This window comes from Squalius cephalus, assembly GCF_949319135.1.
Source record: "Squalius cephalus genome assembly, chromosome: 8".
NCBI classification, from domain to species: Eukaryota; Metazoa; Chordata; class Actinopteri; order Cypriniformes; family Leuciscidae; genus Squalius; species Squalius cephalus.
This window is the reverse complement of record NC_137129.1, coordinates 37967607-37992942: the sequence shown is the minus strand read 5'-3', so window position 1 is coordinate 37992942 and position 25336 is coordinate 37967607. Positions and strand designations below refer to the sequence as shown.

At 37.1% G+C, this 25336-nt stretch overlaps 1 protein-coding gene, 1 long non-coding RNA gene and 1 pseudogene across 3 annotated transcripts in view; 2 read left to right on the top strand and 1 right to left on the bottom strand.

Annotated features, from left to right (window-relative positions):
* On the top strand, positions 1-8908 carry LOC307163566 (uncharacterized protein). Its single transcript, XM_079879665.1, has 19 exons — positions 1-1397; positions 1557-1686; positions 2006-2083; positions 2280-2669; positions 2997-3095; positions 3338-3570; positions 3690-3868; positions 4029-4122; positions 4226-4335; positions 4601-4726; positions 4869-4983; positions 5300-5362; positions 5531-5585; positions 5849-5940; positions 6274-6391; positions 6548-6649; positions 6746-6916; positions 7328-7504; positions 7796-8908. The coding sequence occupies exons 1-19, from the start codon at positions 1299-1301 to the stop codon at positions 8005-8007; spliced, it is 2643 nt and encodes an 880-aa protein (XP_079735791.1). The 5' UTR covers positions 1-1298; the 3' UTR covers positions 8008-8908.
* A 2568-nt stretch (positions 8909-11476) lies between these two features.
* On the bottom strand, positions 11477-14599 carry LOC307163592. The gene is made up of 4 exons (XR_013822103.1): positions 14423-14599; positions 13808-13872; positions 13138-13181; positions 11477-12422 (listed from the first exon to the last, which is right to left on the bottom strand). It is a non-coding gene; the product is annotated as an uncharacterized lncRNA (long non-coding RNA).
* A 9188-nt stretch (positions 14600-23787) lies between these two features.
* The window catches only part of LOC307163332, a 71851-nt pseudogene continuing 70302 nt past the window's right edge, over positions 23788-25336 (top strand). The window contains exons 1-2 of the transcript XR_013824075.1: positions 23788-23865; positions 24721-24803. The product of XR_013824075.1 is annotated as an uncharacterized misc_RNA (transcript). The remainder of the gene's footprint in view (positions 23866-24720; positions 24804-25336) is intronic.

The following is a 25336-nucleotide window of genomic DNA, read 5'->3' as shown; positions in this document are numbered from 1 at the left end:
TGGCCCGAGGCTGTGTTAAATAGATTGTTCCCTTTACTTTATTAAACCATTTACGATATTTTATTCTTTTCAAATGTATTGTCTGTCATAGCAGCGAATATTATTAATTATTATTATTATGAATCAGAAGACTTTCAGTCGTTACCACGGCAACGATACGTCACGTTACGCACGCTTCTTACCCATAATCACTGCGCTTTTACCACTCATTTCTCCCGCCACATGACTACAGTAAGTATCTCAACCCCTCGGGGTGTTTGTTTGTTAAAAAGCACGTAAAACCTTTGCTGTTATTTCTTTAGTTGTAGCTGGATTTAATCATCCATAGAGTTTAGGTTGAATTTGTTAGTGTTGCATTATCATTTACACGGCTACCCGCCGAAGTAATTACGTTAGCTAGCCAGCCAAATGACAGCTGTCCCGACCCCGGCACAGTAGGAATGTGGCACTTCCACAACAAAAATCAGTTTAAACTCATGTATTTGTCCATGTGTTGTGAGGACAACAATTAACAACGTGTTGTTGCAGTGGTTAAAGTTTTATTTAAAGTGCAAAGTAAATGTCAGAAGTGTAACTAAGGTGAATTACCGCAATCGGGGATGGACTAGAATAAAAAAGTGGACCGGGAGTCTTTCCAGAGGATTTGACTGCTCAGTGCGACTCAATGTCAATGACCGTTCATACATACCTGATATAATTAATGCATCATTAACTTGTAATTAACATAATTATCCTGTAACACTTTCGTGCCATACTTTTGTAAGACTTTGCCATTTTAGAAGACACTGAATCATAATTGTTACTTTAGTTATGTGTGACATTGAGAAGAGAGAGCAGTAGATATTATGAGAAGCGTTTTATGCAACAGGACAGTAGAAGACCACCTTTTCCATTATTTGTAGGCCTAAATAAAAATAGATTTGTGTTGGTACTTGCTTGTGTCAAGTGAATGTGGTACAAATCTGATATTTGTACAGTAAGGATTGATTTGTATTGTACGTAGTGGTTGTGATTGATACATAGTCAGTTAATAAGTACTTTGTCCTAACAATTAAGAAATTATCATTTACTACAAATGCTATTCTAATAATCTTTTGCTTTTTTCTTGTTTTACAGCTATATTGCAACACTTTGACTCCACCAACACACACACATATACACACACGCACCCAAATCAAACCAACGGCACTTTTAAGAGCCACTCTCTCTCTCTCGTTCTCACTTGTCTCTTTCGATCTCTCTCTTTCTCTCTTTCTTCATTTTGTGTATTGTTTTTATATTGTTTGTATTTGTTTGTGATGTCCCTCAATTCTGACATGAGGATCTTTGATGATCCCAATGATGCCAGGATCCACATGGCAGCATTAATTAGTGATGCTTATCTCCATGAGGCCAGGGTAAGGCTTGTCATGATAAGCAAATAGTGCCTAAGTCTGAAAATACTAATTGCTATTGCTTTTATAGATGTGATGTAAATGGTTAGTAAGACCCTTTTATGCAACTACTGAATAATGCTCAATTATAAGTGCTGCTGATATAAGTGCTCTGCAATATAGGCTGCCATGGCCATGGAAACTGCCTTTCCTAAAAAAAAAACGAGGAAAAGGAGGAAGAGATCCCTCACTACTAATCCACTGGTCACAGGCAGGCATGAGAAACGTCGGGAAACACACTGCCCTGAATCAGGTTTGTTCTTTACTAAAACATGATTACTGTATCTAAGAATAAAGATAATTCATTAAATAGTGTTTTGGTGGTTACACGTATTATAAAATGAGAGTCAGATACCACTTTGACAAAATGGTGTTGCAATGTTTGTGAAAAATGTTCTTACTAATATAGAAGATAGTTAAAGAGCATGCGACTGATAATCCTTACTTGTGTTGTGTATTAATAATTTATATAGTTTCCCTCCCTCCAGTCCTTATGGAATATTTTCATTTGGAAATGAATTGGTTTCATGTTATATTGATCAAAGGGTTAAGCAAAATGACTGTCTCTGCAGCTGCTTCTCAATCCAGAAGAAGGGATCCTGTGCATGAGGAGGGCTTTCAGATAGAAGATCAAGAGTTGGCAAGTCTTGGTGAGAATACTGAGTGTTACAGTAGTACAGTACACTACAATTTTTCCAATTTCCACCATTTATTTAATCATAATTAAGCATTATGTTTTGTCTATGCTTCCACTACTGACTCACAGTATAACTGATATATACTTGTGATCATAATCATGAGTATAGACCTTTTAAGGACAAGTGAATGTATATTTTTGTTTTTTAGAAACAAGACTCCAAGAGTTAAGGGACACCATAACTGCAGTCCAGGTTCCGGAGGGAACAGACAGAATGGTTTCTGCTTGGGAACAAAGGCAGCTTCTCACAGATGTGAGAATGAAAACTGCTAGGCCTATGCTTTTGGATGCAAAGCTCTCAGCCGAGAGAGTATTCATCCAAAACTGTCACAGATGCTGTGCTGTAGAAGCTGTGATTAGGTGCCTGGACTGTGTACCACTAGACATGGAGTTCCTCTGTGCTACCTGTGACATGGAGGCCCACAAGAGAAATGTCTTCCATGACAGAGAGGCTGTGTTCCATGGATTTCTTGAGCCCATTCCCCCTACAACTGCTGTGGTGGTGAATGAAAATGGCGAGCCTCAGTTTTGTGAACAAAGTATGTTAAAATTAGCATTATATCAAATTGCCTGTGAAATTTAATAGCTGAATAACAAAAGTATGATTGGTTTTGACAGTTCTGTCCAGCATATCTTTGACCAGCTAAGTCAATTGCCTCTTAATATTTTTCAAAATGTGCTTAAGCATTTACATGTTGTTTCAACATAATGACAATTACAGGTGGAATAGTGGTGTGGCCAGTTTGGATTAATTGTTGGGTTTTAAAGCACTATTTTGAAAATGAGGTTAGCGTTTTGGGAAATGCATCTAAGGGACTGAGGAGAAGCTGTAAATACACCCTTCATAACTTCTTTCTGTTTTGCAGTATGTCAACTGCCTGTTCCTGCACCAAGGTCAATTTGTGAATGCACTCATGACCTCACAATCACTCCAGGGAAGCATATTTCTGTGGTTACCATCAATGGTATGTTGTTCTGAAAGCCCTCCTTTTTGTGCAAGTATTATTGTACTAGAACTTTACTTTTGCACTGTGTGCAACGCAAAGCTTTTTATCACCATTTTCATTTTCAGGCAATGCCCAAATGCCATGTCAAATAGCTAATATATCATATATTTGTATCTCTGTATAGAAGGCAATCTGTTGCAATTTGATTACTGAAATTATTTTAGTCTTGACTACAGTACAGTATATTCACTTGTTCACAGGACGATACAATGTCTGCTTGCCTCGGAAATCCTGTCCATCATGCTCTGCAGAATGGACTCCCGATGTGAAGGACCTGCTTGTTTATCGGTACTGGCCAGCTAGCACCAGCTGCCAGACCCTATACAAGTTTGATGTCTTCACCTCGTTTGAGCATATGAAGGTGACTGCACCAGCCATGTCCAGACAGGCCTTCCTGAAAATGTTGGAGCACAGATCTGTTCAAGCTGGAAGGGTAAGTCTGCCTGAATATCATTGAAACATATAACAAACAAAATTATATTACTGTATACCTAATATTTAATTGTGGGCATTGCTTCAAAAAATTCTAACCAATCATTTCTTAATATGCAGACAGGTAGTATCTGTGCTGATACATTTCAGCGGAGCTTTTTTGAGTTTACCTTCTGTGAATACAAAGAAGAGGATATGTGCCAGGTCCATCATTTTGAGTGCCCAGCATGTTCTCCAGACATGTTGGCTGTCTGCTCTGATGGGAACCGAAAGCATTACCGCTTCAGCAAGTCAAAAGGGTAGGTATAGGTATTTTTCAGAAGTTTATTTTAGACTTGTCTAACACAAATAGTAGCCCTTCGGGTTGTCATTGAGTGATCATAACTTACATTTTAACAAATAGTAAATGTAGTACTTGTGATTTTTTATTACTGACGCATGTTATCTTATCATGGACAGGACTGAGGAGCCACCCATATATGAGGGCTTGTTCCTGGCCAAGGATGAGGAAGTTGCTACCTTTGTTGATCTTGTCAGAGGCAACATGAGAAGTGTATGAACATTAGATTTTTTTTTTTATATAATAGTTGGTTACACAGATATTTTAGTTTTGTGTTTTTATGTATCTTAAAATGTGTTATAAACTGATTTTATAGACAAATGACAGTGCAGTCTGCGGTATTGCCAAGTTCACCGCTGGCAGAGAGATGTCCAAAAAGTCTGGTGCTCAGATAGATGAGGAGGGCATTCAAGTTGCAGTTTGCAGGTGTGTGTGTCTGTGTCTGTGTGTGTGTGTGTGTGTGTATGTGTGTGTGTGTGTGTGTGTGTGTGTGTGTGTGTGTGTGTGTGTGTGTGTGTGTGTGTGCGTGTGTGTGTGTGTGTGTGTGTGTGTGTGTGTGTGTGTGTGTAGCCAAGTATTATATTTATCATATATTTTGTTATAGGCACTCAGTTGACAGAGATGTGAGCTTAAGCCAGGCCTTACTGGGTCAATTGTTTCTTAACCACTACATTTTCTTCTGATTTATCAGACATGGGTTTCTTTTACGAGGACTGAACCATTACCGTGGAGAAATATTTGCTTACCCGATGTTTCTTCAAAGAGAGATGTCAAAGAAGGCAAATGTTACCTTCTTCTGTATGGATGTTACATGCAGGTAATCCTCATTGTCATATTGCAAATCCAACTCCATGATTAAAATGTCTTGTTTCTCAGCTTTACAGTGATGTTAGTCATTTTAGATTTCAATTAAAAATGGATCTTTGTTACACTCACATGATGCTGCTCCTGCTTTTTAGGTACTGGCCCTACCTTAACAAAGTAGCAGAGGGTTTACCAGAGCTTCTGCCATTAACAGAAATGAGGCCATTCCTGAGCGTCATGCATGCCAAAGCCCATACAGCAAAATGCGAGGTACATGCAATAACTTTAAGTCTGGTATGGCTGTAGCTATAGGGAAATAATGGGTCGGATAATAGAACGTGCTGTGTGTTATCTTTCACTAACTGCTTTTCAGCTGCTTTTTCAAATTTGTTGGACAGGGATTTTGTTTTTCCCCAACAAATAAAAAGCTTGTGTCATGAGATGTTTTAGAGATAATTGTATGCATTAATGCAATCTTCAATGCAAAGGATTAGTTTTACATTTGTGCATGTTATGCCTGATTGTATGATGTTATATCAAAACTTCTGAAGTACTGCTACATAACACTTCTCACTCTGTGTTGCAGGTGAAATGGGGTGGCAGAAGCCAAGATGGAGCAGGAAACACAGTGGGAGAGGAAGTGGAGCAGGTATGGTATTATTGTCAGTATTTTAACTATGGCTACAAAGGGTCTTAATAGAAACCATAACACCAAAAGGCACTTATTTGTCATCTAAGTAAAACGCCTGGTGTGAGGGATAAAGTACATCCTTTATGTATGAGTTAATTGTGTAAAAATGAGTTATTTTCTTTATAGGTGAACAGCTTTCTCTCCAGGGCAGCACTTGTCACAAAATACATGACAAAAGCTGGTTGGTGTTACACTTACATTACACGCTCTGGTAGCCTAAATAAATAATAATAAATACTTAATAGTGTTTTTACAGGGAATTAAAAAAAACAAAGTTTCTCTGTTCTGTTCTTACTAAATTTATCATTGTATTACTTCAAGGTAATTACCAGTTCAACTAACTTTTAGTGATAGGGTTTAGGCATGTCTGTTGGGTTTCTCTTATTGTCTTTTGAATGTGAAATCTTACTTTTTGGCTTGTGGGTGCCTTATTGTTTTCATCAGGAAGAGTGAACATGCTAACGCGACAGGCCATGGGTTGGAACAGAAGAAAGAGGGACAACCTTCATCAAGTGTTAGCCCACAGATATGTCAAAGTAAGGGTAAATTATAATTGAGATCCTAAGCACTGCCCCTTTCCCTCAATGCACCAACTACAGCTAGATCTGAAACTATTTGTTGATTAATTGTTTAATCATGTTACGGAAAAAAATATGCGACTATTTTGATAATAATCATGTTTTATTCATTTTAAGTAACTGAGGGGAGGTCTGCTTGCTAGTATACACAGATATTTAATGTGTTATTTAATGTTACACCTGTCCTGATGAAAGTCTTGTACCGAAAGCTCAAGTAAAATTGGTGGTTTTTGCATTGTGGTGGTGCATAGAGCTTTTTTCGGACATTTTGTTATTTTTTCTATTTAAAAGATCACAGAGAGGGCAAAGGTGGAAGCTGCCAGCCTTAGCAACATCAAGGAGCAGCACAACCTTGATCAGGAGACAATACAGCAGTGGGTGTGTGATGTTAGACAATGGGCGGTCACAGGTAAAACATGTAAAGTACACTATGTATGTGTGTATATACACACCCACACACACATCTGTTAAGGACTGTACCCTTATACAAATAATAAAAGGTGGCTATATTTTGAAAATGTCACTAATTGTGTCTCTTGTCAATTGTTTTGTTTCACCTATTTAGAGAGAGTCTACACTCCAGGTTGTACTGAAGAGCTAAGGGCTGACATTGAGAACATCACTGTAACCCTTTTGCGCAAGAAGCAAGATCTGTATCGTCAGCATGGTTTGTTGTCAAATCAAGTTATTTAAACGAATAAGACTTTAAAAAAACAATAATAATCTGGGATTATGACAGTTTTCTTTTCATTTCGATTTGCAGATAGCAACCAGGCAAGACAAAGAAAGAGAAAGAAAATGACAGAGTTGAAGAAGAAGCTTCGCGAAAAGGTCTTGCAATACAACACCGTAGTGGAAGGAGATCCGATTGACGAGGAGTTGGCTTGCAGTCTGACAGAGGGATATATCCTACCATGGGAGAGACATGAAGATGGTATGATATATATGAATTGCTATATTCCATATTTCCATATTTACCATTGTCCTTTTTGTTACTTGTCATGCAACAACACAGGAATGGGATGATATATTGAAATAAAAAAATATCATGAATACCAAAATATGGAAATATTAATCACGGAGCATAAACATTGAATGGTGTGCTGTAGTAATCATAAATAAAATGCTTGACCATCACAATTTCACAAGCTCTCAATTTGAATGGAGAATTATATAATTCAAATTATATTATTGTGACTTTTATTCATATTTTGAAATTGTTTATATTCTACAGAACCAATGCTGTCGCTAAAAAGATTTCTCAGAGAACATAATTCTGTTATACTTGTATAATATAATAATAAACATTCCTTGTCCACTATTCCATTACTTTCCCCAACCAAAGGCAACACCTTCAGGTTGAAGAGATCTGTCTTCGACCAGGTAATGCTGCTGAAACGCTTGGAGGAGGAGCAGAGCATCCTGGTAAAGGAGATGTCTCAGCACATCAAGTACCTTCTGAAGCAAGTGCAAGAAGTGGAGTCACTCAGAGGACAGACTTTGGAGCGCATCAAAACCAGCAGTATGTACAAGATCTTTAGATTTTAGTATCATGTATTTATTTATTTATTTATTTATAATATAGATTATTGTAGTAATATAATATAGTCTATAATATAGATAATATAGATTACCAGCTATTTGGCACCAGTGTGCACAATGTAAAAGTTGTAAATACAGTAAATATAATGACTAAAATGTAATGTTGAAGTTGCAAATTCAGCATTGTAAAATGCAAAAATAGTTAGAAATGTCATGTTTTGTTTGATGTGTCATCTTTCTCTTTCTATTTTTTCCCACAATTCCTCTACAGGTTTCGGTGACCTGACAGAGGATGCTACACATGGGCTCAACAGTGTCCTCAATCGGAGGGGTCACTCACTTAGAAGTCAACACAAACAGGCTGTTAATGCATACAGCAGTATAGCCACTATGGAATGTGATTTCCTTTCCATACAGGAGGACATTGAGGAGTGGGATGACAATGGCTTCACCAGCCCCGAGTCTGAGGAAGAAGACACCTAAAGACCACTGCCAAACAACACAGAGGAACTGGAGATTTGTACAAAAAATCTTGCCTTGCCTTTGTTTTAAATAGCTGTACCAAAGTATCTACAGGAAAGTTTTTGTAGATTCTGTATGTATTTTTATTTAAAAAAAAATAGAAAAACATTGAGTTATTTATCTCTTCTAACATTTGAGCTTGCTGATTTCAAACCAAAACTGCTTATTGCTGCTTTAAATAATTAATTGTCATCATCTTTGCATGGAAAAATCTAATGAAGATTCAATGGCAGTCTGTGTAATTTTAACAAGTATAATTTGAATGTACTTTGGTATTTCCATAATATAAGTGAATTTATATTTGTATGCAATTTGCATATACTACCCATATTATTTTGTAGTTTTTTTGTAGTTATAGCATACTGAATACAGTCAAATAGCATTGAAACCATAAATGTTATTCTTTTATGTTTTCCATATGACATCATCTAAATGTACAGACAGACAGACAAATCCAAAGAATTTTCACTTACATCCTGTAAAACTGTATAAAGAAATGTCTTTGTAACTTGTGATGCATACATATGCACCACTGGTAACCACAGAGCAAGCAGAGTGTGGCCCCGCTGGGCATTACTGGTTGTAGCACCACCCCAGCAGAATACGTCCCTGGATTGAAGGTCCAGTGGCGCCGCAAACCTGCTCCATCTCTACCATCTCAGATAGGGGTGCCCCAAATTTAATGAATCAGGCAGACTCCTGGCCTTCTTTCTTTTATTTTGTTTTTATTTTATATGCAAAGCCCTTTGAAATGCAATAGTGTGAATATTTAAACTCCTTTATTATTTTGAATAACTTAATTTTTCTTGCTCTCATTTTGTGATTTTGTGCCATTCTAATAAACCCATTTGATGGAATTGTCTGTTGTGTGAACCTAATATGCTGCAGCAGGAAATGTTCAGTTTGCATTAGCAGTGACTTGATACAGACTTTTTTCACAGCTACACTCCATGATAAAGCTGTTGTTCTCTTGTACTTATATGGCACTTCTACTCCACTACATCTCAAAGGGAAATACTGTACTTTTTACTTCACTACATTTATCTGACAGCTTTAGTTACTTTACAAAGGTGGAGTTTTGCACACAAACAATATGAAGAGTATAAATTAGGTACTCAACAGTTTATACAAGAACAGTTAATGCATTAGTTGATCGACAGAACTTTAATTGCCAGCTATTTAGATAAGTCATGTCATGTAAAAACATTTCATGGTTCCAGCTTCAGAAATGTGAAGATTTTCATCTAGATTATTTTAATAGATATTTTTAAACATTTTTAGGTTTAGACTGACAAAACAAGCAGTGTGAAGGTGTTATTTTGGGCTATGGGCTCTCGATTAATAAAAATAAAAAAAAATCAGCAAATTCATCCATAATGAAATAATCATCTCATGCAGTCAGAGACTAAACTGTTCACCCACAACCAACTACAACAGTAAAATCCTGCTTTTACATTAACACATGAGGAATAATAATATCATGATAACAAATTATTAGTACTTTTACTTAAGTAAATGATCTGAAAACGTCATCCACCACTGACATCATTTGAAAGTACTATTTGGGCACCTAATAGGCCCTATGCACAGCTGCACTACTTCCTGAACTTCAGCCAGCTCCTTTGTTTCCTGTCTGCCATTATTGGACAAACTGATTAATCCAGGTGTGTCTGATTATTGTTGTTGGTCAGACACACCTGGATTAATCAGTTTGTCCAATAATGGCAGACAGGAAACAAAGGAGCTGGCTGAAGTTCAGGAAGTAGTGCAGCTGTGCATAGGGCCTATTGCATCTTTTAGATTAATGCTGATGCTCATAAGTTCATGACTCTATCTAAAACACCCAAATAGTCTGTTTTTTGCTTGGCTGCGGTACATACATATGTGCAGTATTGTTATAATACTAAATTTCTAAAAAATATATAAAAGTTGAGGTCGGGGCCTCAAAGTCCTCACTGAAACTATGCCTGAGCCAAGGCTGTGTCCATGTAAAGTTAAAATTTAAACTTTGTTGTAGGACTAAACCAAATATATGGTTGGAAAGGGCTCGACCTGAAGAGTAACATATGTCAGTCTGAAGGTTGTAAATGGCTCCTGCTTTGAAATATTGACCTCTGAACCTTGACCTTGGTGCATGTTTGAAAGCTTGTCATTCAGGAACAGAAAGGGCTACAGACATGAAACCAACTGTTATAAATAGCTGTTGACTTCAGCTATATGACTATACCCATATGGGTAGAGTCACCAAGAGGTTTTGCTATCAAAAATGGTCAAACTTGATTTTCACCTATTTAACAGTAAGGTATTTAAAATTGTATTACACAAATGTGATTCCCATCCCCTTTAACCCATCAGTGTATTCTTGCATCATTATTTACAAATCTCAATTTCAATATATTGAGACATATATTTTTAAACTACAATTCCCTCTAGCCGCGCCATGCCACTTCATACTAATTAGTACCATATTTGTAGTTTTTTCTGTTTGCAAACATTAGGCTGTGATTAGGGTTGTAAAAAGATGTATGCACTGTATTTAGATGTTGTGTGATATGCAAAAGTAAAGATTTAGGTTTATTTCGGATATTTTCCGAGCTGGAAAACAAAACAAATCAGCGTCACAGTAGTTCTTCCGGTTTGCAAAATAGGGTTTTCTAAACACATATCATGATAATATCTTAATGTTTAACTGCAGCCGAAGCATATATTACAATGAATTTATGTGGTTTACTTTAAAAAAGCAAACCGGTGATTAAGGCGATTTTAGCAAGTAGGCCCATATACACGCGTTTCGGGATTATGTTCACACTCGGCTGGAGTTACATAACGTACCTCCCTAATTACACATCGGAAGTGTAATTTAGGAGCTTTAGGCATTTGTATATTGTATAATTAGAATTTCAAAATGTTTGTTCGGCCCCTATGACTTAAATAAAATTGTTACGTTACACAATACTGCATTTTGTTAGTAAGGATTAAGGTGCTATGTAAATTACGTGGTCAATGATATGAACAGTGTGTGGTCAATGATATATGGACAGACCTGAAAAACACCCATAATAAATTAAAACATTTACAGTGCGTACTCACGTTGTTTGTAATAGGCTTAACTTACTAATATAAGGCTACAAATTACTCCTAAATGTGTAAATATGTATATAATTTCCTTTCTCTTTTCCTTGTTGTTATACAGGTATACATTACCTTTATCAAAGTCTCAATAGGCTATTAACTTTGCTAATGTCCATATATTAACTCTCCTTATGTGATTTATGTCCATATTAAATTATTATTGTGGATTTACTGATTATCAAATAAAGTTTAACTGGAAGTTTTCAACCATCCCCTTGATATAAAACAATCCATAACAAACTCGCTGTCACAGATTGTCAAACTTCATAATAAAAAACAAATCTGAAAATGTCACATAGTACACTTCATTTATTTTGTTAGGTATTGTTCATGACAGTGAAGTGAATAACAGAAATGGCAAATGAACAACAAATATAGTACCAAACAGCACTTTATTTAAGATGATCTCAATTCCCTTATTTGAAGTGTGTGTGTGTGTAGTCCCATTTGTGAAATGCACATTTTCATTACCATCAAAAAATTAAATAGTTATTTTTGTCAACACACAATCAGCTTCAAGATGAGTAACTGCTACATAGGGTTAGTCCAAACAGTATGTTATGCAAATAAGGACATGGAATGATTTCATAGTTAATTATGATACTGTAATTTAGCAAGAGGTTGAAAGATTGATAACAAAAATTAAGGCATTTCGAAACCTGTGAATAAAATGGGAAGTTGCTCATGTAGTTTAATTTTATATTTGTGGCGGAGGTTATTTAATATGAAATCTTAAATGAAACCGTGTCCTTTTCAATATTGAGCTATGTCCCCCAATAAAGCACTCCAACTGTGTGTGTCATCAGTGGACTGAACATTTTGGTAGTTATGAAAGGATCAGTTGTTGCCCATAGTTTAGCTTGTCTGAGTCAAAATACAATCAATTGTAACTTTTCCATGGTCTGTTGGCAACAAAACAATTCATATTGGAGTCCTTCAAGTTTAAGAAATGTTAAGTCTGTTGACTGTTGCACTTTATTGAATCCATACAGATAAAAGAGGCAGCAACAAGCTTGAATAAAAACCATGAAGAATATTAAAGTTCAAATTACATTACAAACTGTTTAGCTGATGTAACATGACAATATTATGGAACAATACAAGTGGACAACAACAAAATATGTAAAGAAAATACACTTAACAAGAACAAGGAAAAAATGCATGTTTGCAATGTATGTTGCATATTTGCAGGCTAGCTGCATGGGAATCAGGCTGGCTGCCAGGATGGAGGCCAGGTCTTTCCACTGAGAAAAACATAAATGAATAGAGGGAAGTTGAGGGAGAATTAGTTAGTATAATACACATTGAATTGATTGTCATGAATGTAACATTTACTGTTTTACAATACTTTGCAGAGTAATGCAGAGCATCAAGAATCTGTTGTTCCAGAGTGGGGATGAGGTGAGCAGCTTAAAAGGTCAAAATGTTGTGGAATAAAATAAATCCTCTGACTCACAAATAAATGTATCCATTCGCAGTGTACTAATCGTCAAACCCTGAAACCCTGATGTTTCCTCTGACTATACCATCAACATCTCCAATCACTGCATTCCTCTTCTAGAGACTTGCAGCAGAAACTCACTGCAGCAGTTACATTTAAATAGTGAATTTCACTTTTGGTTTCATATGGCTGTGGATACACTCACAATTGTAAACAGCATACAAAAACTGTTTGCATGATCATTTTTCTTTAATAATCTCTACCCATGACAATGTCTTGTCAACAATCCCAACAAATGAAAACAGTACATTACACTACATTTATTCATTTAGCCGACGCTTTTATCCAAAGCGACTTACAATTGCTGTTTATGTCAAATGTCGCACGCCTCCGGAGCAACTAGGGGTTAAGAGTCTTGCTCAGGGATGTACAGAGTACACTCTGCCAGTACAGAGAGATCCAAGAGCCCAATAATAAAATGCATGTAATCGTACATAACCAAAAGCTATTTAACATACCACATTGTGCAGGGCTGCCAGTCATAAAGATGTTCTGTCCTCCCCTGTGGCAGGAAGACAAAGACATTGTAGGAGTGAAAATATATTAATTGTTGACATAGTTTATATACTGCATATTTAGAATAATAGTCATCAAATAAGATCCATGACTGACACTTCAAGCTAAAGGTATTTACAGGATGCCTACATATCCAGCTCAATGTTGTGACTTAGACAACAGCATTTTGTCAAGGTAACATTAAGTAATCACTGTGAAGCTGCTTTCATACAATCTGTATTGTAAAAAGCGCTATATAAAAAGGTGACTTGTCTTGACGTGGGTGTCTTTAGGGGTAATAATTGTTTTTTTGGGGGATAAATAATAAAAGCGATAAAACCATTGTTTTTATAATCACATATTTGTTGCTGCATTTTAAGTGAAATTTAACTTGGTTAAGGTTTTGAAATGACAATAGCCAATAGCATTATTTAAAGGTATAGCGGAGGATCTTTCCGAATTTTAAATAAGTCCCGCCCTCTCCACTTTTTGAAAAGTTTGATTGATTCACCAGAATGATTGACAATTAGGAGGACCAATAGTATAGAGAATCCACCCGGAAATAAAAAATCCTCCGCTATACCTTTAACTAATTGAGAGGAAACACTGTTATCCAGTTAGTCATTGTCCTACCTTTCTGTTCCTTGTCTTTATTATTTCACGGACTGGGAACATTTCAAGCCGATTGTGAGGGCAATCTGTAATTGTAAGGAATATATTATTTGCACCAATGTCCACAATATGTGTAGTATTTTGTGTGCAGGAATCAATTCACAATGCACACATTTATGCATTTTTTCCACTGTTTGTCATTAGCACATTTAGCTCCTCCTAGTGAGATTTGAGAACCACAGGAGTATCAAAGGCTGCATGGTTCTATTCAAAATCTTTGTTTCTTTGCCATCCCTTCTTTATGTTGTGTCTCCTAATGGACTGTTTACATTTTACATCGCTTGCCACAGAGCAGATATATTTTACACTGGTATTCTTTACACTGGGACTTTAACTTTGCAGCTCTCTAATTACAGGGATGTGTAGACAACCATCAATTCAATTACTATTTATAGAAAAAATAATAAAATAATATAGCATCTAGGCATACAGTATAATTGCAATCCTGAATCAGATCCATAATAAATCAATACTTTTTAGAGGGTTTACAAAAATCACATTAACTTCATGACGATTATGCAGGGGTAAAATGTCTGTACAATACTTAGTGTATTTAGTGCATAGACTAAAACACACCTTTAATTTTTTGTGGTCTTTTACGTTGCCGTGGACCCTCCAGTGGTGGCTGCACAGCTGGGACCTGGTGTGCTGGTTCATGGAAGGGTGGAGCTGGGTGTGGTGGTTCTCGGATGGATGGAGCCAGGTGTGCTGGTTCCTGGATGGATGGAGCCAGGTGTGGTGGTTCTTGGATGGATGGAGCCAGGTGTGTTGGTTCCTGGATGGATGGAGCCAGGTGTGTTGGTTCCTGGATGGATGGAGCCAGGTGTGGTGGTTCTTGGATGGATGGAGCCAGGTGTGTTGGTTCCTGGATGGATGGAGCCAGGTGTGTTGGTTCCTGGATGGATGGAGACAGGTGTGTTGGTTCCTGGATGGATGGACACAGGTGTGTTGGTTCCTGGATGGATGGAGACAGGTGTGCTGGTTCCTGGATGGATGGAGACAGGTGTGTTGGTTCCTGGATGGATGGAGCCAGGTGTGGTGGTTCTCGGATGGATGGAGCCAGGTGTGGTGGTTCTCGGATGGATGGAGCCAGGTGTGCTGGTTCCTGGATGGATGGAGACAGGTGTGTTGGTTCCTGGATGGATGGAGCCAGGTGTGGTGGTTCTCGGATGGATGGAGCCAGGTGTGGTGGTTCTCGGATGGATGGAGCCAGGTGTGCTGGTTCCTGGATGGATGGAGACAGGTGTGTTGGTTCCTGGATGGATGGAGCCAGGTGTGGTGGTTCTCGGATGGATGGAGCCAGGTGTGCTGGTTCCTGGATGGATGGAGACAGGTGTGGTGGTGTGTGGCTGGAAAGACTCAGGTGTGCTGGTTCCTGGATGGATGGAGCCAGGTGTGCTGCTTTGTAGATGGAGGGACCCTGGAGTGCTGGTTTGTAGATGGATGGAGCAGGGTGCGGTGATGTGTGGTAGGAAGGAGACGGCTGTGGTGACGTGCAGACGGATGTAGTCTGGGTTGCTGGTGTGCCAATGGATGGAGCCTGGTTTTGTGATGCTGTGGCTGGTGTTTCCTGTTGTGGTGACTGGATATGGGTGGTAGGGGTTAAGTCACACGTCACCAAATGTAGGACGAAGTTCTCCTCTTCTTGAGGTAGTTGGTCTGAGTTGAGTCTTGTCCAACCTATAAATGGACATGGAGAACACACAAATATAATATATAATATGCAAACGCCGGTGCTGACCGGTAGGATGCTACTGCCAGTGATGCATGCACTCGTCGGGAGAGTGGCATTAAGCAAAGTTGAATCTTCTGTAAAAACACTGAATACTGCTCTTATTAATACATGTGCAGAAAAAACATTAGTTCAAAAATCGGGGTTGACTTGCTTTATATTTTATTTCAGCCAGTGATGTTGGGAAACGTTATATGTTTTGAAAAAAAACACATAGTCCACCCTGCTCTTATCAATATGCTATTAGTTAAATAGCATTAGATAGCTATTACCGATGTTGGGAGAAACTGTTTATTATTATTTTCAATATGCACATTGCTTCTCTGTATAGCATCACCTGGTTGGAGAGGCAGCAATGTGTAAAGTTTGGCTGATTGTCGACTCCTAATGTTAATTATTGTTGTTCCAGTAAAGTGGATTCATTTCTAAAATAAGTGGACTAAACAGGTTATCTGTCACTTTTTAGAAAGGGCAGGGCGCGGGATAGTAAAAGTAATATAGTAACATGACAAGTAATGTAACTAGTAACTTTTAATTCCCTGTAATAAGTAAAGTAATATTATAACTTTTACAGGAGTAACAATTCCCTGAGTAACTTGACCAACACCGGTTGAGGTCTCAGTGACTTTCATGCCGTTAGGTACTTTTTTGCACATCCAATCTCTATTCGCAGTGGCACAAGTAGTAGATTTACTTTGACTATGTTTTAAAAAAATACATTAACATTAACACAAGTTAGTCTTAAAGGGCAAAATTAGTAGGATAGTCTCTTGCTGTTTGTAAACACATGATTCAAAGTTGGCCCATGCAGAGAGAGCGGCGATTGAGCGAGCTCCAAAAGAGAGTGAGCAGTGTTAGCAAGAACAAAGCAGTGAATCAGAGAAATAAAAGGTCTTCTGATTGTTTCATTTCGGTTACATTCTAAAGCACAAATAAACATTACCCCACCTCCACAGAACCCTGTTGGAAAGAGCGACTTTGGCGGATTTTGTGTGAATACAGCCGAAGCCACCGTCAGCCTTTAAGATATGTCTGCTATAAGTGTGTGTGTAGCTCAGACACACAGACCTGTATGATGGAGAGAGAACACAGAGGAAAGAGAAGGAGACAGCAATGTAACCTGATTGCTACGTTACTATAGAGTCAGAGTCCTGGGCCCGTATTCTTAAAGATTCTAAGAATCCTCTCAGAAAACTCCTAATTTAGCTTAAAAACTTTTACATATGAGTCTTAGCTTAAGAGTGATTCTGAGAGCAACTCTTGAGCAAGGAAAAAACAAAAACTTTTATCTTAGTGAGGAGGCGGGGCTGACCCCATTGCTTTGTGTGACAAAATCTTTTGAAGACTGTGATTGGTTGGTTGTCCACGAAGGAAAACAATTTTTATGTATAGGGTCTATTCTAAGCCTTCACATTGAAATTACATGCGTAATCTGGCGCTATAGCATTTATGTGCTGTAACGGAGATGTTAGCGTGTCTTTAATAAGATCGGTCACTAAACATGATCTCTGCATTATCTAATCTATAGCGTCTTATAGGCTAACTCACTGTCCATCAACACATTTCTTCTCCCTCTTCATCTTACTGCCACTTTAAACTCCCACATTTCTAAGAATTTTCCTAGAATTTTGTCACTAGGAGCTACTCTTTGCATTAAGATTTTTTATGAATACGGCCCTGGCTTTTATTTTATGAGAAACCACAGGAAGTCCTGTTTCCCATTTGCGCTAGCTTCCCAGCTGAGTGTTTAGGCTCTTTTAAAATGACTCTAGGTTGCAGCTAGGCTACAGCCAGATCAAAATTTCTAGTCTTTGCTGTTTGGAAATGTACAGGACAACACCAACAATTGTACAACGGATAGTGAATACATGCATGCGTATGCATTTCAAGGTTAAATAAATGCAATCTCACCTTCAACCATCAATTTATAGATGGCATCCACATTATCAAGGCATTTCTTAGCGGATGTGCTAAGGTGGGCATGCATTGGCAGCATTAGTTTTGTTTTAGTATGGCACGTCCCTGTCACCACCTTAGGAGGATGGGCAATTAGCAGCAGGGGCTTCATGCCAAGGGCATACAACTTCTCAAGCTGGAACAGAGAGGTAGAGAGATCAATTAGATACACAAAACTGTAGTTTACAGCTGAATTTTACAGTTTACACTGGGACGGCAGTGGCTCATGTAGGTTGTCTACAAATTCGGAAGATTGGTGGTTCAATCCCCGGTTCCACTGAATCAAGTGTGGAGGTGTCCATGAGCAAGACACCTAACCAAGACACCTAACCTAACACCTAACCTAACCGAGCTGGATGGTGCCTTGCATGGCTGACACCGCTGTCGGTGCATGAATGTGTGAAGTTACATCAAAGCTAGGAAACATCTACAAACAATTTTTACAAAATTTTTGGATAGATAAATGTGAGGATTTGTATGAGTTTCAACTCCCTAGATATAATAGTAGGAAAAAACAGTAAACATGAATTATATTTTTATTAATAGTGTGGATGTGAGGCAATTTATTAAACTAGTCAATTTATTTGCTTATGTGAAAATAATAAAACACTTTTGGTGAATGAGATGATAGGAAAACTACATACCAGAATGGCAGCATCATCAAGAACGTGGGACTTATTTTTATTTTTTTTCATAGATGCCAACCACTGCTTCTGCTGACTTTTAAATTTTTCCATCTTTTTTTGGAGTCTTACATTTTGGGGTTGTTGATGGTTGCAAAATGAACAAATTTTAAGTCCACAATATATTTTTTCCCCGCAGTTTGGGCAGGTCTTTTTTTGTGACCCTCCAGCCATTTCTGAACAGAAATAGATGGAAGTGAGAGAGATAGATAGACTGAAAGAGTGATTAAAAGAGAGACAATAACAGAAAGAGAGAGATCGAAAGAGACAAGTGAGAACGAGAGAGAGAGAGTGGCTCTTAAAAGTGCCGTTGGTTTGATTTGGGTGCGTGTGTGTATATGTGTGTGTGTTGGTGGAGTCAAAGTGTTGCAATATAGCTGTAAAACAAGAAAAAAGCAAAAGATTATTAGAATAGCATTTGTAGTAAATGATAATTTCTTAATTGTTAGGACAAAGTACTTATTAACTGACTATGTATCAATCACAACCACTACGTACAATACAAATCAATCCTTACTGTACAAATATCAGATTTGTACCACATTCACTTGACACAAGCAAGTACCAACACAAATCTATTTTTATTTAGGCCTACAAATAATGGAAAAGGTGGTCTTCTACTGTCCTGTTGCATAAAACGCTTCTCATAATATCTACTGCTCTCTCTTCTCAATGTCACACATAACTAAAGTAACAATTATGATTCAGTGTCTTCTAAAATGGCAAAGTCTTACAAAAGTATGGCACGAAAGTGTTACAGGATAATTATGTTAATTACAAGTTAATGATGCATTAATTATATCAGGTATGTATGAACGGTCATTGACATTGAGTCGCACTGAGCAGTCAAATCCTCTGGAAAGACTCCCGGTCCACTTTTTTATTCTAGTCCATCCCCGATTGCGGTAATTCACCTTAGTTACACTTCTGACATTTACTTTGCACTTTAAATAAAACTTTAACCACTGCAACAACACGTTGTTAATTGTTGTCCTCACAACACATGGACAAATACATGAGTTTAAACTGATTTTTGTTGTGGAAGTGCCACATTCCTACTGTGCCGGGGTCGGGACAGCTGTCATTTGGCTGGCTAGCTAACGTAATTACTTCGGCGGGTAGCCGTGTAAATGATAATGCAACACTAACAAATTCAACCTAAACTCTATGGATGATTAAATCCAGCTACAACTAAAGAAATAACAGCAAAGGTTTTACGTGCTTTTTAACAAACAAACACCCCGAGGGGTTGAGATACTTACTGTAGTCATGTGGCGGGAGAAATGAGTGGTAAAAGCGCAGTGATTATGGGTAAGAAGCGTGCGTAACGTGACGTATCGTTGCCGTGGTAACGACTGAAAGTCTTCTGATTCATAATAATAATAATAATTAATAATATTCGCTGCTATGACAGACAATACATTTGAAAAGAATAAAATATCGTAAATGGTTTAATAAAGTAAAGGGAACAATCTATTTAACACAGCCTCGGGCCATTCTTTAAAACTACTCCATCTATAAACGGATAGTTATATCACAAACAATTTACTGTTATTTAGACAACAAAAATCGGAAGTAATACACTACAATAAATTATAAAAGGAGGACGTTTCGTAAACTAGAAAACAACATTTACCGCTGCCCATTGTGACGTTGTCTAACCAGGGAATCCGTGTGTCCACCACGACAAATGAGCCTCATTGACTTTGTATGGGTGTTGTTTGCGTGGTGCCGACACGTAATTCTAACACATTACGTGCCACCACCACGCAAATCGGGGTTAAGGGGTCGTGTTCATTTCACGTAATTCTGTGAGATCAGGTTGGACCAGCGACAGGCTTTTGTCATCCAGGAACTGTATCAGCTCAGCATAGGCTTCGGCGTTTTTCGTCTCGTCTTCCTCATCTTCGACAGAAGGCTCATTTAAAATAGTCTCTTTCAGTCCTTGCAAAAAAAGGTGACCCAAAAATTTCGTCTCCCATAACTCATAATTCTTTTCATCTCCGTCAAAGACAAGCCTTGACCAGCGGCTCGTTGATACCGCTGCTTTTGTCTTTCTGCTCATGTTTGCAGCCTCATGTCACTTCTCTTACAAACTCGGGTACACGCAGTTTTCGTTGCGACTTTTACCCAGCGACTTTACACCCGTATTCTGGGCCCATAACCTGTTAGCAGAGTGACTCAAGCAGACAACAGGGAATACTGTTTCACATCCACCAGTTTCGTTCAGACTGGCGCACTTTTATTTAAACAGAAACATGTGCATTCACTCAGTCACTGATTAGGTCACATGACATACACACTGCAACTGCAGGGCCTGGTTCAAAGAAAAATAAATACAAGGTAAACAAATCAAATATAAATGAGAGCACAATATTTCTAAATCTCAACAATATTACTCAATTGTTTTGTTTTGAGTGACTCGACTCACTTTGTTCAATTCGCTTTGACAGAAACGACTCTTTCCTCTGTTTTCACAGATATTCACATATTTCATAGTTCCGTGTGATACAGAATCATTAACTGTATTAATCTGTCGTCTCACATTAAAATGACTATGCGAGTCAATATCTGATTCTGAGGTAATAACTGTTTGTCGTACAAGTTGCATCACCAATTTTAGTCTGACTATATAAGTTTAAGAATTATTGGTGCGAAAAAAGTTATAATTGTGCTAATTCAAACTAATTATTAATAAAGAATAAAATAAAACATTATATAAACTTACCTTAAAACAGTTGCACCCAGCTGCTTTGCCCCTTTGTCCTCTCAAAATGACAGCTTGGGAGCGAATTTAAACATCTCCAAGGCGGGAAGCTTGTGAAACAACCCAGCGTTGCGACCCAGCAGGTTTAACCCAAAAACTGGAAAATTAAAACTACCCAAAGGTGTTTAAAATGTGATAAAATAACCCAACAAAATTACCCTACAGACTTGACCCAGCATTCTGGGTTAAAAAACAACCCAGCATTTTCAGTGGCGTGGCGTGGGGAAAATTTCTGAGGAAGCCAATTAAGACACAACCTCTAAGCTGTGTGTTTTAAGGGGTGGGGGCAGAAAATCATACGTTACCATTTATATATTGTTATTTGGATGAACTATTAGAGCACCCAGCATCATCTTACCGGGACTTACGCTTGTTACAATCCAACACTTTGAGCACGGTCTCTCTCTCTCTCTCTCACACACACAGTCAGTCCTCTTATACATCTTTCATGGTGTTTTTTATTAAAACATTCGCAGAAAGGAAACGCCAACGGTAAGCAACAAGAAGATAACCTTTTTCATTTAATACCCTTAAATCGGTGTGACGCTCATGTAAGGATATACAATAGCGGTTATTCACAAACAATTACAACAATAAACAACAAAGTGCACTCACATGCTGCTTAATCAAAGCACGCAAGAAACAGTAAGAAGAACTAACTTATAATCACATTAAAAAAATAAGTTTATCACATCGCTAAATGGGCAGTTCAGACCAGACGCGATCTCTCTCTCTCACTCTTTCTCTTTCTCTCACACACACAGTCAGTCCTCTTAAACATCTTATGGTCTTTTCATTAAAACATTCGCAGATAGATAGGAAACAAGAAGATAACCTTTTTCATTTCTTTTACACCTTTAAATCGGTGTGACCCTCATGCGAGGATTAATAGCGGTTATTCACAACAATAAACAACAATGTGCACTCATGCTGCTTAATCAAAGCACGCAAGACAGTAAGAACTAATCACGTAAAAAAAAACGTTTTTTTTTTTATCAAATACTCCAAATCTCCACCCTCCATAATTACAATTAATAATTTTAGCTAACTAGCTAAACAAGATGTCAACACAAATCCACAAATCTTCCGCTATTTCATTCATTCATTCATTGACGATGTTAACGTGATGTGATTGGCCTGATGCCAACAAGTTCATGGCTTCCCTTGACACTGTCCTGACCAATCACAGGGGAGCAGTGTCGTGACAATAGCGTCACCTGATTGGTTAATCATTCTTTCTTTTTTTCTATCAAGGGACGCCAACTCAGCCTGGCCTCCTCACAGACACAGGGTGCAGTACCATGTTTTCAATGCTCATTCACCATGTCACTTTTATAGGGGCGCTGTTTTACACATCATAAAACGCTCAGTAATGAAAGAGAGACGATGAGGAGATGACAGAAGGATTACGTAAACTGTGAAAACAAAAGTGTTTATTAAATGACGATTATATTCTGAAAAAGTGAGGAAGCCTGGCTTCCCTTGGCCTCCGCAAGAAAACGCCACTGAGCATTTTTTAGAGTGTATATCAAGTCAAGTCAGGTTTATTTATATAGCGCTTTTGACAATACAGATTGTATCAAAGCAGCTTCACAGTATTAGATTAAAATAATACATCAATGTTTGTTTCTAGTGGAAAAAGTCCACGTTTGGTAATGCTGATCAATAGTATTTTTGATTGATTAATTAAATAAAATATCCCCAAATATCCCCAAATATATATATATATGTAGTTTACCATAAAAATTTGAGACATAATTTTGAAATAATAACAGGGTCCTGTGTTTCATGGCCATTAATATTAGGCTTTCTAATAGATGTATACTCTCCATTCCTTTCTCCAAATTATAAAAGTATCTGGAATTAGTTTCCCCTTCCTCTGACCAACGTCTTCATGATCTAACAAATGTTCCTTTTGCCTTGATTATATATAATTTATCTAACTCAGCCTGCAGATTCATTAACAAATTAGAATTCCCATCAGTATTATTATTAGTGATGTTACAAATAGCTCTAATAATTTCCTCTTCCTTTGACTTATTAGACTTTGCAACTTCTTTGCCTTTATCAATTGCACTAATATCTAATCTGAAACTTCATAAACTCCCAATTTTTACAGTATAATTTTTTTCGCTTGATTCCAATATGTTTGTATTATCTTCTTAATTTCATGTTGAAAACTATCATTTTCTAATAATCTGTTATTAAGTTTCCAATAAGTCTTGTAGCCTTTATATGAAGCTTCTTTATTCCTTTTAATAAGAAGATAAATCATTTTGTGATCAGACAATATCGATGGTTCAATTGATACTCTGTTTGTATTTTGTTCTAATGAATTAGAAATGAACCAAAAATCGATTCTTGACTGTTTAGATTTATCCCTGTTACTCCATGTGAACTCTTTCAAATGTGGGTGTGTATATCTCCATATATCAATTACCCCTAAATTTTCACAGAATATAGATAGCTCTGAATTGCCTGTAGATGATCTTATTGGAAAAGGAATTCTATCTTAACATCTGGGACAATATTAAAGTCCCCATCTAGAATCGTTTCAAGATCGTGAAATCTTTTTCTTACTTTAATCTCATTTTCAATATCAGAGAACAAATCAACATTATATTTTTTTAATATTTGAGGCATATACAGTAACTAACAAAAACATTTTCCCACCATTGGATACCGTTGACAACACATGTACCATAAGTGTGTGAATACAGGAGGAGCTCTGACATCACTCTCTGACATCACTGTAGTTCAGAGAAAGTGAAACTAACTTGATCAACAACAATATGGACTCCTGAAACGATCAACCTTTTTAAACTACAGAATATTTATTGATCCGCTCAAAGAGTCTTGTGGACACATCTGATCCTCACAGGTAAGAGATAGAAATATAAGAGAGATTGTGCTGAACAGGTTTCTAATGGAAGTGACCTGGTTTAGTAGGTTTATGTCGAACTAGAGTAAGTTGAACAGAACCATGTTATGCATATATAATACTCAACTACTTTAGTTGTTTACTGCACTGAAATGGTATCAGAATTGTATTAAAAGTGTGTCATTTGATTGGTTGTAAAGCAAAGTTAGGTGTTTCTGTCATTTTGTCACAGGACAGAAAGACTAAAGAAACAGGAAGTAAATGACCTGCAGATTCACTGAACACAAACCTGCTAAACTGCAGATGAAAATCACATTTACATTAAATAAAATTAAAACTACACTTGACTAAATAATGTATTTTGTGAAGAGATTTATTTAGCTTTAAATAAAGATATATTTTTTGTTAAAAAAATATTTCACTTTTACCCTGTATAGTGTACTTTCTTCAGTCTAAACAGCAGGTCAAAGCTCAGATTGTTCAGTGAGTTTATGAATCTCACAGAATTTCAGCAATGATAGTAAATAGTAAATATTGATAAATATTTATTAAACTGCAATGATCCAATTTGGTTTTAAGTTTGAGAGAAAAAAAACGTCCCTCTCTTTCAGAGGTTGATAACAGTGAAGAGTTGTTCACAAGAGTGAATGAACCGTGTGCTGTTTGACATCGACTGATGTGAAATAATAGTATGAAGAATAAGTAACCACACTGACTCTATGGAGTAAGATTTTATGTATAGCCGAGTGACCAAATATACACAATTACAAGGAGCAAATGGACATAGATGTTTCTTATCAGTCCTTTGGTCATGATACTGTATTTATTTTCTTTCTTTTTTTTAAACGACCTGAGGAGAGAAAGAACAATGGCAGAATCTTCACCAACATCAACAAAAGAAAGAACAAACAGGAGACGGAGTAAAAATCAACCTCCATGTAAGTCAAAAAAACAAAAAGAAAGATTAAGTGCATTAACTTTTCTCATACGATAATATTTTAGTTCAGGAATGTACAGTAGCTTCTCATATTTATACATTTTAGCTAAATATTGTATGTTATCTATATTTCATAGTGAAAAAAAGTGAAAAGGTAATATAAATCAATACTGTAATTCTGTTATAGTGTTTGTGTTGTTGGTGGTTTTCTATGTTTTAATGAACTAAGAAAATAATTGATCAAATGAACTTCAAATAAGATGATACAATAATTTGAGCTCAAATTAATATATCTCGCTCATGCATTTCCTTATTTGGTAAGTGGTCTGGTAATGAGCTTCACATTAGGGTTCTGATCTGCTTGTCTGGGTTGCAGAAATGACCAGCTGACTGTACATGTTCTCTCATATATATGAGATCATTCAAAGTACTGAAGGAGTTCACATGCACACTAATCCTAAATAAACTTAAATAAGTCAGCAGACACCATTAGATCAAAGAGTGTTTTAAGAACAAGAAAAAACTGTGTTTGTT

Excerpts from the sequence above, each read along its gene's own strand:
- LOC307163566 (XM_079879665.1), top strand. The coding sequence starts at position 1,299 with ATGTCCCTCAATTCTGACATGAGGATCTTTGATGATCCCAATGATGCC. Across the intron at positions 2,084-2,279 it reads TCAAGAGTTGGCAAGTCTTG|AAACAAGACTCCAAGAGTTA; the intron begins GTGAGAATACTG and ends TTTGTTTTTTAG. Across the intron at positions 3,096-3,337 it reads TTCTGTGGTTACCATCAATG|GACGATACAATGTCTGCTTG; the intron begins GTATGTTGTTCT and ends ACTTGTTCACAG.